The sequence below is a fragment of the Oryzias melastigma genome, linkage group LG1, assembly GCF_002922805.2.
Source record: "Oryzias melastigma strain HK-1 linkage group LG1, ASM292280v2, whole genome shotgun sequence".
Lineage (NCBI taxonomy): Eukaryota > Metazoa > Chordata > Actinopteri > Beloniformes > Adrianichthyidae > Oryzias > Oryzias melastigma.
Genome location: NC_050512.1, coordinates 13,272,145 through 13,284,623, shown reverse-complemented (window position 1 = coordinate 13,284,623; position 12,479 = coordinate 13,272,145). Strand labels below are relative to the sequence as shown.

Below are 12,479 nucleotides of genomic sequence, written 5' to 3'. Positions count from 1 at the left end.
CTTGAAAAAGAGGTTTTTAATCTCAACGGGACCTTCCAGGTTAAATAAAGAATAATTAAATTAAAAAAATAAACAAATGCATTTTGCTGTCTGTCTGCAAAAAAGGTGAATATTTGGGATGCTCCGTTATAAGGTTGTGTGCTAGCTAAATTTAATCCATAAAAATTAAAAAAAGCTAATTTGAACCAAAAATCTTTCAAAATAATATTTTTGCTTACATAAAACCTTCTTTAAAAGTATTTTGTGAATTAATTACTTTGTTGTTTTATTTTAGACAGTCATTGCTATTATTTAATCGCTTAAAGGGGGCCTACCATGATTTTCTTAAGCCTTTCAGAGTGAACTATATCCATATATATGATTATATATTACCTTTGGAACACTAAAAAACAAATTATTTATGAAATATTAGTTGTTTTTTGTGAGTTTTTTTCCCTAACCAGAAGTACGATTATTACGTCTAAAGTAACGAACACCCGTTTGAGCTGGAATTTATTGAACAAAGGACACAATTGGAAGATATACGGTATTCTGCTTCCATAATGACATTTTTTTTTGCCGATCACCGCTAGCTCAGTGGAGAAATTGATTGTTGATGATATAATGAGGATGGTGCTGGCAGGGCAGATCAAAATACGGCTTTGGGGTTCTTTATTGTGAGGAATGAACAGTATAGTGCACTTAAAACCTCAAAAAGTAGAATTTTCATGGTAGGGCCCCTTTAAAAGCCAACTCCTAACGTCTATGTAATCTTGTGGTCAAAGCAGTTGAACATTTTCTAGTCAGTGTCCTTTTAAAATGGTTTACAATGTTGGTAAAGTGACTGGAAAACATGCAACATCTTATAACTTTAATATTTTTTTCATTTATGTTTATCATATGTATTGATATTGAATGTTCTAGCTGGAGTGTCTTTCACAAAACCGTTCTCCAGTTCTTTCACTCTTGTAAAACAGTAGAAAGATCTTTTTGTTTGTTTTTTAATTTAGTTTTTTGTGTTTGTTTTACAGGAAAGTGTGCTCACCTTCAGTAAATCAGTGAGAAGTGCTCTTCATTATGAATACAGGTACGGATCTTATACAAATCTTACACTTTAATCTATTAAATTCTTTTATTGTCCTTTTTTGGTAATATTTTGAATCACTTTAATAGCTTCGGTTTAAGGTTTTTTTCTCAACCACAACACAGTCAGGAGTTTGTCATTTAATTTTGGATTGTTTTGTGTAGTGGTTTGCAAATGCTTTGTTTTGTTTCGTATTTATAGTCTACCTTGCCTTGAGCTCATACGTTGCTAACAGGCTATTCTCAGATTTGGCATCCATACTGGGGTGACATAGAAAGCCGTTGGCGATTCGACCACCAGTGACTCTTTGTACAACACGCAACAGTATACTCACATCGACCAGCTTCTTCCTGGTTTATTTTGCTCTTGTGCTTATTTATGTACTCTATATATATATGACTATTTTGTTTTTGAAGGGGTGTTTATCAGCTCACAAACTTGAAACACTTTGTTGTCTGTTTTTCTGTATTATTTATTATAAACGGGGGCAAAAACTTCATTTTGTTGGGCTACTTATTGAAATATCCATTGAGGAAAATTTGATATTAATTAATGAAAATGTAATTTCGCTTAGGGATTGACTAATCTTTGAATTTGAATAAAACATTTTCTACATAAGATGTAACATAGGTAGCATAATCAATGGTTAATAACTTAAAAATCTAAAGCAAAAGTGATGTTTTGTTGGTTTTCTGTTTTGCTTTTTGAGTTGCTTTCAGGCATGAACATTTCAGTAGCTGTTGAAATGCATAAAGGATGTTTGTGCTAGTTTCTATCAGAAGTAACCCTTAAAAGCATGTCATTCTCCCTCTAACTATGCTATTTCTTCTTAGATTTCAACCCATGCATCTTTGTGTGTGTGTCACTGTGTGCATGCATGTGCATGTTTGCTTCTGCTTCTTTGGCCTCGCTGATCATAAAGTGGCTGTGATTCCTCAGATAGTGGAGGATGTGCTCGCAAAAGTGTGGCCTTGTCACTCATGCTCTCCCCCATGAAGAGGGTCCAGAGCTCACCAAATCTGGCCACAGGTACTAACACTTGCAAACACCAATCAGAGCATGATGGAACACCATGAAAGCTTTGGGCAGAAGATGAAAAACTCTCCTTTAAAATTCACTTTTGGTCAGAGCATGAGGGTCACTTAAATCTTGCTTTGGCTTAACCCAGCATTTTTGACTGACAAAAAGCTGCAGCTGCCTCATTGCTCAATCAATTTTCATACTGCACCATTTTTATCAGAAATTTTATTTAATTTATATTATTTTGCCGCTTTATTATAATTGTTATTATTTGCTTGTTTATTTTTGAAAATCAGCCCATCAGTGATTATCGGCACAGGTTGTGATCTTTATTCATCTGCTTTGGCTTTTGTGTTTGATTTAGGATGAACTTTAACAGAGTGTTCAAAGAAATCTGACAGATGCTGCTAATAATTGAATAACCCTGCTGTTTACATTGTAATTCATCATAAAGTTTGTATGCAGAAAGCAGTCAAACTCTTAAGCATTAGAAGCAGATCAACTAAGAAAAATACAATGAAGCAGCTTCACGTCATACTTTTGCAATTTAGTCAATATTATCATTTTGTTTTCTTAAATGTAATGTAACATGTTTGCTTGATTGTTATAGATTCATCAAATAAAATCACTTAAGAATGTGATGCCACAGCTTCAGAAACATCTCTATTTTCATCAGATGTTATGTTAAGAATCACAGAAGGATTCTTATAAATTATAGTGCCCCTTTCTCCTGACTGATATTTATGGAGCCAAAATTGGGCCATAAAGATTTGAAACCCATACAAAACAATTTGAAAGATTCAAGCTGAAATATTGGCATTAAGCTAAAAAGAATTATTGTGTTTCAATTTTTCTGCAGTTCAATAATTTAATTATTTTCAGCTTCATATTTTCTGTTTCAAAACTCAATTTCAGTTTCAAATCTTGTTTTCACTTTCAATTTTTTTTTTTGTTTCCAATCTGTAAATCTCGGGTTTTAAACTTTTGGCCCCGTTGTGGCGGGTATGGGCGGGGCTAACACCAAGGACCAATCAAAATCGATGAGGAAGGTAACCTTAGTTCTTGTCCATTCACAGACTCTGGGAACTTGGAAAATTATGGTCAGAAAATGTCTATAGTATCTAATAAATCAACAGGAAAAGCGTTATAAAAAAGCACGTTTTTTTGCGTACAAACTGCACGTCCAAAATACTGTTCTAGCCCTTTCAAAGTGCCATTTTGATGTTTCACGGACATAAAAAAATGCTGTTATGCTTGAATAAAATCACTAAGGCCAAGTAAACGTGACTAACTAGTTAACACAGTTGCACTTTGCCTTTTTCTCTTAAATTTTTTAGGTATACAAAAAACATTTTTTTTTTTTGTTATATGAACATCTTTTTTTAAAACAGCACTTACTATTAGAGTGTATTGCAGAAGGTTTCAGACTCTTTAATTTTTTGGGGAAAAAAAAAAATCTTTATGGCCCAGATTTAGCTCCATAGAATTTGGCTCTGTTGATTTTCACTGACATTATCCCAAGATGACTAGTTCAAGTCCTAATAGGAATGAATTTAACCACCCATAGAGTCAGTTCTTACTGTTGTGTACTTCTCTTCCTCAGGTAGTGAGTCCCGTTCGTCAGACTTGGGTAAGCGTTTGGCCTGTCTGGTTAAGAATCTTAACCCTGACTTGAGAACCCTGAAATAAAACGGATAAAACCATCCCAAGAGCTCAGCTGAAAAGAAGGCTCATATGATTGAACTTCTCCCTAGATTCTTGGCGGTCTCGCAGTGCCACTGACGGTCTTAAAAATGGAGATGCCAGCAGCTCATCTCTTGCTGCCAAAGGCTTTCGAAGTGTCAAACCTAACCTCCAAGACAAGAAGTCCCCCCCACAGGTAAGATAACTCACATACTGTCTGACTGAATGCTCATGTTGTTGCTGGTAAGTAATAATCATCTTCTATTCAGACTCATTTTTAAGATTCTAATAGCCTTCAGTTCTGCATAAAATCTACAACATTGTCATGACTTCTAACTCTGCTGATGAATATGATCTTCTTTCTTGTTGTGTGAACTTATATGGCTGCTGCTTTTGATTGTCTAATAAGGAAATCAGTCCTGTACCACTGCCCCCCCCCAGAAGAGAGAGTTTTCACTTCTCCCCCTCTGCCACTAATCCTCCAGATTACACTCCCATCATCACTCTGGCTAAAGATCTGAGTCCTGGAACGCTATTTTTCACTAATAACGACAAAGTGATTCTCAAGGAGTCGTACAACATTAAAAGCAGATCCTCTTACTCTTACTCTGAAACCCGCACCGACCCGGTCCGACCGGATAGTCAGTCCACGAGCGCCGCTAACTCCCAGGAGCGTAAAGTCTCTTCCCTTAAGCTAACCCCCGTCACTATCCCTGACCCTCCCGCTCACCTCAGCTCTCCCACTGATATTCCCCCTCAGACCCAGAGTTCGGGCTCCCCTTCACCAACTCCCCCACCTGTAAAAAAGGAACCTCACTTTTTACCACCTCTAACAAAGACAGCTCCCCTTCCGGTCCGCTTGGGAGTGGAGAATCAGAAAAATCCAGCTTTGTTGATGCCCAACCCAAAAGTGGAATTCGGGGTTCCAGACCGGGCCCCCACAACAGCTCCATCGCAAGTGGAGACTCTAAAGCCTCCGTCTGGAACACCATCGAGACCTCCGCCTGCAGAACTGTTGGTACATAACTGACCACGTGTTTTAGCGAGAGCGCAAAGTGATGCTGTGAATTGTGTGCACGCCATCATAACACAAGATCTGCACTTATTACTCGTTGGCATCTTGAGTGACTAAAGGATTTCACATCTTTACATCTGATGTAGTGGAGATGGTTCGGGTGCACTCATTCTACAAGAAACATCAAATGTATAGTTTTAAAAGTTGTTGTCATTGACTGTTTATGAGATGGTCCAAGTAAAAAGTGCTGGTACCCTCTCCGGTTTTCGCCCGGTACTGGTTCAGGTCTGGTACTGCATCTGATCTGGTGTTGGGTTAAGGTATTGGTGCACTACGCATCACGGTACTGGACCGGTTCTGGTTCGGGCCCCAGAGGTGGGGACCTGTTATTTAATGGGAACAGCCAGTACGTAAAAAAAAACAAAAAGGACAAATAGAGGACCCCCAAAATGTCAAAAAGTGACTCGGAGGGGTCCTTAACCAAACGCCAATATGTGACGACATGGGAGTGAGAATGTGTTGCCTCCTGACAATGTCTGGCTTTATCTACTGGCGTCCATATAGCAAAAAATAAAAAGTTGATTTTAATTGATTAATTGTCAACAGGTGACATCACACACTCGGTCCAGTTCTCATATACAGTCAATGGTTTTTGTTGAGATTACATGTTGGTTGTGTGTTCTGCCCTTTAGTTTGGACATCCTCATGCTGCTATAGAACAGACAAAACTGTTTCTATATTTGAGTGAAAACTGCTGCATGAGTGCCAGCTGGATTTCCTGTTACTCATTAAGTTTGAACTAACACAGCCTCTTCAGTTCACAGTTCTTGCTTCAGAGGATGATGCTGCAGCCTTATGTTGTCACAGCAGCAGCTGGGCGATTGTGTTACTTCCACACCCTTTTGACAGTGTGGCTAATCGGTGATATAACTAAGCACTGGCCTCTTTCCCTCTTTCTTCTGTCAACTCCTTGTTACCCCAAACACTAGGGCCTTCCACTCCCTGACCTTACAGCAGGGCGCTTTACCCATCGCTGCCAGAGCTCTGAATCCCTTGACTACCCATCAAGCATAATGCCCAAGGCTCTGTCACCTTCCCCGTACGTGGCGAGTGGACCTAGCATGAAAGCCGGTGCGAGCAACGAGTCGAGCCACACCGCGGTGGGCATCGGCAGCTTCGTGTCACCCTCAGCTTCCCCCGTGACGGTTTCTGCCCTCAGCCACTACTCATCATCAACAGCAGGTCTGCTGGATGAGCTGCAGATCTGTGGCCTGGACTCACCTGGTGCTTCTCCCACGCCATCGCCCACTCTCAGCCACGTCTCCGCCTCCGCATCCACTGCTGGCCCTGACGATGCTCTAACAACCTCTGTGGGCTCCACTGCTGCAGCAGGCACTGTCACTAATGTAATTATCCCAACAAGGCACCTCAATAACACACACGGTTGAATGAAATAAAAGTCTCCCTAAACCAATCAACTTTTGTCTTTGACTAACCACTCTGTTACCTTACCTGTTGCATCCAAAAATCCAATGCAGCCTGCACTGTTCCCTTGTTGTTCATGAGCGCACACTATCACTCGTCTGCGTGTCTTTCCTCTTTGTACTGTTCTGTCACATTTGTTCAGCTATTCCCTATTTTTGCATTTTTTTATATTTTTTTTTCATGTATGTAGAATCTGGGAGAAAAAAAGATTCTTTATGAAGTTTATTTTTACTATGATAGTTCACAGTGACAGCTTATGTAAGCTGTATTACAACAAAACCGGTTTTGGTAAAAACTCTTTCTAGAGCAAAAGTTTTTGTATGCTATTTTAAAAACAAAAAATAGACAATTTTGTCCCATTTTGAAAAAAATATATTTTTTTTTATCCTACTTCTTTAAAAATGATCATTTTGAGCTAAATTAGATACATTTTCTTTCTAAATGAATCCTAACAACAGTTTAAAGAAAATATTAGTGCAAGTGCATGCTCATGTCTGTGACTTTGTGAGTTTGTGTGTTAAAACCACTGAACTGGCTCCTCTTGAGAGTTAAATGAAGCTTTGATTAAACACCATGCTTTTTTTCTCTGTGCCACTTCTCATTCAGTCCTTCCTGACGTAGTCGCATCAATGTGCGTCAGCTTTGACCAAGCCTTTAGCTTTGGGTCAGCAAGTGTTTAGAGTTGACTCAATTAATGGAAAGTGGTTGAATTTATGTGCCGGCGTCCTGTTGCAACCTCATCTTTGGTGTTCTGTTGTAGTTTTTATCAGACATATTGGGAGGCAATGGGGTCAAACATTGATCTGAGTTGAGCAAAGATTATTCCTTTACAAGCACATTTTCAATTCTGGATTGAAGCCATGGTTCTGGGACTTTTTTTTTTTCATTTGGATGTATTCAGACTTGATATATTTGATTCGCTTAAAGTGAACCAGAGTTTGTTTCCTCGATAATCCGGAATAAGAGACCTTTAGTCACATAGTTTGGTTAACCAGCTTTGACTCAGAGTAGAAGTATCCAGTTGATGGCAGAATACAAACCAGAGTTACAAAGTTCTGAACTCAATCCAGACTAAATTAAGCAGAAAACACATTTTATTTCTGTTGACCGTCCTAACATGAATTTTAACACTTGACTTGCTCATTGAAACCTTTGTCTTTGTTTATACATTATTTTTAAGTGTTTTCTTTTCTGTGGAACAGTGGATAAAAGTATCCAAATGATTTTCTAAGATTGTATTTCACTTGTATGATGCTGATTAACATCAGATCTATTTAATATTTGTTATATAAGATAACAAATATGGGATTAAATGAAGTGCTAACTCTTGCCTGTGACTGTTGGGGTTTCAATATAGATTGGAAAAAATGACTTTTAGATGTCTCACTTTTAGACATCTTTTGTTTTAGAAATGACTCAACTATATATTAAATCAAAGTAAAATTGAAGAAGTCTCATCATGTTGTGTGTCTCGTTTGTGTAAACTAATGAACGGTGTGTGCAAATGTTATTTTTGTATTTGTATGTACTCTTGCTGTCCTCCTGGTTTAAATTGATGTGGTTAGCTAGTACTCTTTAACCCAACTAGCATTCTTAACTCCTAAATCAGTGTTTTATAAATAACAAGAGATGCAGATATTGTAAATGTCTAACCGTCTCTGCTTCCTGCTCTGTTTTGCTCCTTTAAAAATGTTGTTATAAGTTTTAGTTTTCTCTCAGTTGCTAGGATACAACATCACCAAGATTATTTTTCTATGCAGCTTCAAAATATTATGTTATAATTCTTGTTTATGGGTCATTCGTAGGGCCAAGTCCTCTCTCACGCCATGAATGGAAGCGCCGGCCTTCCACAGAGGCCCATGTCGCCCCCGTCATATCCTCCGCCCCCCGCCTCGCTCCACATTGGCCTCCAGAGGCAAAGCAGGAGTTCAGGTGAGTTATGTCAAATTTGGTTAAGCTTAAAATGCTTTTTTTCAGCTTTTCTCTGTTGATCTAAGGCCGGTCTAAGGGGTCTGCAGCCTTTGATGCTAAAAGAGTCATGTGGTCCAGTTTCTTACTGACCAAAACCCAACAAGAGCTCTAAAGTCCCACTACACAGTTTTGTTTTTTGTTTTTTTTGTGGCCATTAACCCTTTTAATTTATGAAATGTAGCTTTTAACTATTTACAATAATTGAATTATAACAGTGATATATTTTTCAATATGTATAACTATTTTAATTTTACTTTATTAGTCAACTGCACATACAAGTTCCTTTTAAAATAAATACATCCTTCATCAAATAACTAACTAATCTATTATTTTTTTAAGTATTTGCTTTTTTTAAAAGCCAAAAATCCACAATAAAGAGATAAAGAAAACCATACAGACCTCGGATCTAAGAGATTTGAGAGAAGTTGCAGCACTTGACTTCATTTGTATTTAATTTAGACTTTATAGCCGGTGAAGAATAACTGTAGCTAAACGTGGACCATGATCGCTGAGAAATCAATTACGTTTTGCTTTCACTGAGTTTCTAACTTTTTAGATTAAATGTGTCTAAATCTGTGAAAAAACTTTGAATGTTTCTTGATAGTGTTTGTCATGAAATAGTTTGGTCAAATCCTAAATCTTTATCAGTAAAATCCCCCTCCAGAATTTTTTTAGAGTAATAAAGTAATCCCTAAGAATAGCAGGTAAACACAGATTAATAAAGGAACATCGAAAATATAGGATTACTGGACTAAATTTCTTCTTTTTATCTTGGTTCCTTTCTTTCTATCCGTAGAGGGCAGTGAGTCGATCACCAGGGAGTCGGTGATTTCAGGTCACACCAGCATCAGCAGCACTGTGCCCATCGCTCGCTTCTCAGAGGAAGAGAAGAAGGTGTCGGTCCTTAAAGCCCCTCATTACGAAGGCATCGGGCCTGTGGATGACTCAGGCATCCCCATTGCCATTCGCACGGTGAGGTCCTTTCTAACCTTTTTTTGCTGTCCTTCTATGTGATGCACTCACAGGAGAGACATCTCTTGTATTATTATTTTGTCCTCCCTTTTGTTTGTGCTGTAGTAGCTCAAAAAGTCTCTTCCTGTCAGGAGTTTGTTGTTTTGTCTCTGTTGAGAATTCAACAGCTCTCATTTAAAAGCTTCTTGACATTTACATGCTGAACTACAGAAAGAAAAAAAAGAGAAACAGGAAGAATGGGAAGTCAAAATAAGAGTTGGGAAAAGAAATAAACAGATGCCTCTTCTTGTGAGCTGACAAGCATTTTTGCGGCCGCTGAGTTGGTCGTCATGGAGAGCCAGTTGGTAATTAACCCATCTCTCGTCTGTGCCAGTGCTGTGCACAGTCGCACGCACTTGTTGCCTTCTCTCTGGGAACATGGAAGCCTGGTGTTCAGTGTTGGTGCACAAAGTAAGGATTAAATTTCTGTTACTTGATAGCTTTTTGAATGGATCCATACTGTTTACATGAAAACACAGTTTTCTTTGATTGTTCAGGTGTAGTAGCGGTCAGAGGCATGCAGGCTTTCCTCATAACGAGAGAGAAAAGCAACTTCTGAAAATGGAGGCGTTTTTGCTTTAATGATCAGAAATGTCAGATAATAAAGCAACTAAATCATATTTTTATGGCTTGAACTCTATTTTTTTTAATAAAGTCTGGATAACACAAGAAAAATAAGTATTTTTGTTCAAATACATATAATTGTTTGCAAAATAAATCATTATTTGGATGAAGCAGTGAAAAAAATCAAATAAAAAGCAATAAAAGAGCATGGGAATTTAAATCATTTCACGCCTGACTTTATTTCCAATTATTTTAAAGTCCCTCTTTAATGAAAAAAAAATGTTTTTGGTTTTGAAGCATTGCAGAGGCAGATGATGAACACATATTTGAAGGAAATTAGGCTTAAAACAGCTTAGTTTTAGGTTTTTAGATCATAGAAAACCACTTTTAAAATAGATCAAAAGGTGCTTTTAGTAGAACTTAAAAAATAATGTTTTTTTTTTCATTCAAGGTGATGCTAAATGAAGACCTAGATTAAAAAGTATGTTAAAAGTTAGTGACATACGGTGTGAAGAGGTTAAAGTTTAAATGATTGCAAGATTTAATCAATTCACTTTAATATAATGTATCTATTTCTCATTTAAAATGTTTATTTTCTTGTCAATATGGCTGATCTACAGTGATGGATGTGTTTTTAATGTTTAACAACTGACTGAAAGAGCTTAAATGTCAACTTTTTTCTGTGTGCAGACGGTGGACAGACCTAAAGATTGGTACAAAACTATGTTCAAACAGATTCACAAAGTTCACAAAGCAGGTAAGGCTGAGCTACTTCTGAACCTGAAACCTCCCCTTGTTTTTTTGTACCCAGTGATCAATTGGGTTAGGGTCAATTGGTCACGTATGCATGCAATTTGTCGTCCCGGTTGTGTCTTTGTGTCTGTGCGTGTCAGCTCTTGTTAAGCCAAACGACCCAAACAACTTTGAGCCAGAACTCATTAGAAGTAGGAGTCTGAAGCAATAAAGTAGCCGGGAGAAACCTCGAACAAACCCGGAGCTGTGTGGCTAAGCTGCTCTCATTTTTTTGAAGGGGGGGCTCAGACATTAGAAGGGCTGATTGTTCTGAGCTGCTCAGGCTGTTCACTAAAAAACACAAATATAATATCAATATTTATGTGTTAGTGAGAATTTTTTTTCTTTTTATGGCCTGACCATGACTATTTGTGCATGCATTGCTCAACTTGTCAGTCAAACTGATCTGCTTCTACACTGTCTGTGCTGCAGATGACGACTACTCCGACACATACAATGCATCGTACGCCCTGATCAACAGCGGTGAGGCGTTTCTCTTCGTTTTAACAGAGTTTATGCATCAGGCTTTCATTTCATCTCATCGCATTTCCTTTCTTCGTTTTTGCCGCCAACGACAGACGACCTCAGCCTGTCGTCCAGCACCACCATGGCGCATCCACCAGCACGGACGCACACCTACAGACCTCTGTCCAAGAGCCCCTCGGACAACGGAGCACAGCTCGGAGCTCGGGAGCCATCACCAACCCCTGTGCCTCCACCGCCTCCACCTATGCCGTCCCTCCTCCAGCTGCGGGCCCGAGACAGTGACCGCGAGAGGAGCGTGCCGGACTTGTAGGTTGAAATTATTTGCACGTTAGCATAAACAGCAGTCCAAAACTGAAATGCTTTGGAAGAATTTATTTTTAGAAACTGAAGATTTTGATGGATTTATCATTATTGGTGCAGAAATTTGGTTGGAAACCTCCCTGAAATGTCAAAGATGAAACATTGTTTCACTAAATGTATTAAAAGGAAAATAACAGATACATTTAAAAGTTAAAAAAAAAAAACATGTTGGAGCATCCTTTTGGAGTTTTGGAGAATTAGAATCATGTAAGCAATGATAAACCAGTGTTGCTTTCGCTTAGAAGAAATAACAAAAAAAAAGGGGGTGATTTCATTCCACTTTTTTCTGTCACCTGTTTCAGGAATGAATGGGGTCCTCCTGACAGAAAAGTGGACACGCGGAAGTACAGAGCAGAACCCAAGAGTATTTTTGAATATGAGCCGGGGAAGTCCTCCATTCTGGAGCATGAAAGACCAGTGAGTATGGTTCAGATCCGCTCTGTGAAAGTGTTCAAGAAGCTTCACATATGCCTTTTTAAAAAAATATGTTCTTACAAATCTATTTATTTGTCAGATTAGTTCCAGCTAGTGTTCATTTTGGGTCAGAACAAATTGCATTTTTATATTAGAAAAACTACAGAAATCTATCTGGAAACTGCTTGAAGTGAATAAAAACTAAGGAATCTGTCAGTTTTCTTAGTTTCTAATAAAATGTAGTTGTTTTTTTTATCTGTGTTTGGATTTTTTATGGCTCCCAATCTATCTGAAGTATTGGTAAGAACTAAAGTAAATGTTTCCAATCAATAATGTGAAATCTTGTGATGCAGAGTGCTGTGGCAAAGAGGAAAATATGTGCAACAGCCATAAATAACAACATGATAATGAGGACTGTGTGATGGAGAATTGGTTTAAAAGGTTTCTTCTTTTGGTTAAAGGTTCAACATTTAGTGGGATGTCTGCAAAGAGCACTCTCAGGGCAATAACGCATGAGTCAGTTCCTGACAGAGGCAGTAAAACAGACAAAGCTGCAGCCAGCCGGTGCCCACCCGCTGTCTGTCCAGACCACTCTTCCCAGCGTTCAGTGAAAGA

General features: G+C 38.3%; 1 protein-coding gene across 11 annotated transcripts in view; it reads left to right on the top strand.

The window, feature by feature from the left end:
* sorbs2a (sorbin and SH3 domain containing 2a) overlaps positions 1-12,479 on the top strand; it is a gene marked incomplete at its 5' end in the record, with an annotated part of 44,994 nt that overhangs the window by 13,940 nt on the left and 18,575 nt on the right. For 9 of the 11 annotated variants that reach the window (XM_036212036.1, XM_036212046.1, XM_036212042.1 and 6 more), the window contains 11 exon segments: positions 1,011-1,066; positions 2,003-2,092; positions 3,687-3,713; positions 3,838-3,962; positions 5,771-6,187; positions 8,072-8,198; positions 9,034-9,209; positions 10,503-10,569; positions 11,037-11,087; positions 11,183-11,396; positions 11,753-11,867. In XM_036212036.1, the coding sequence (XP_036067929.1) occupies positions 1,057-1,066; positions 2,003-2,092; positions 3,687-3,713; positions 3,838-3,962; positions 5,771-6,187; positions 8,072-8,198; positions 9,034-9,209; positions 10,503-10,569; positions 11,037-11,087; positions 11,183-11,396; positions 11,753-11,867 (1,419 nt within the window). 11 annotated transcript variants of the gene reach the window in all.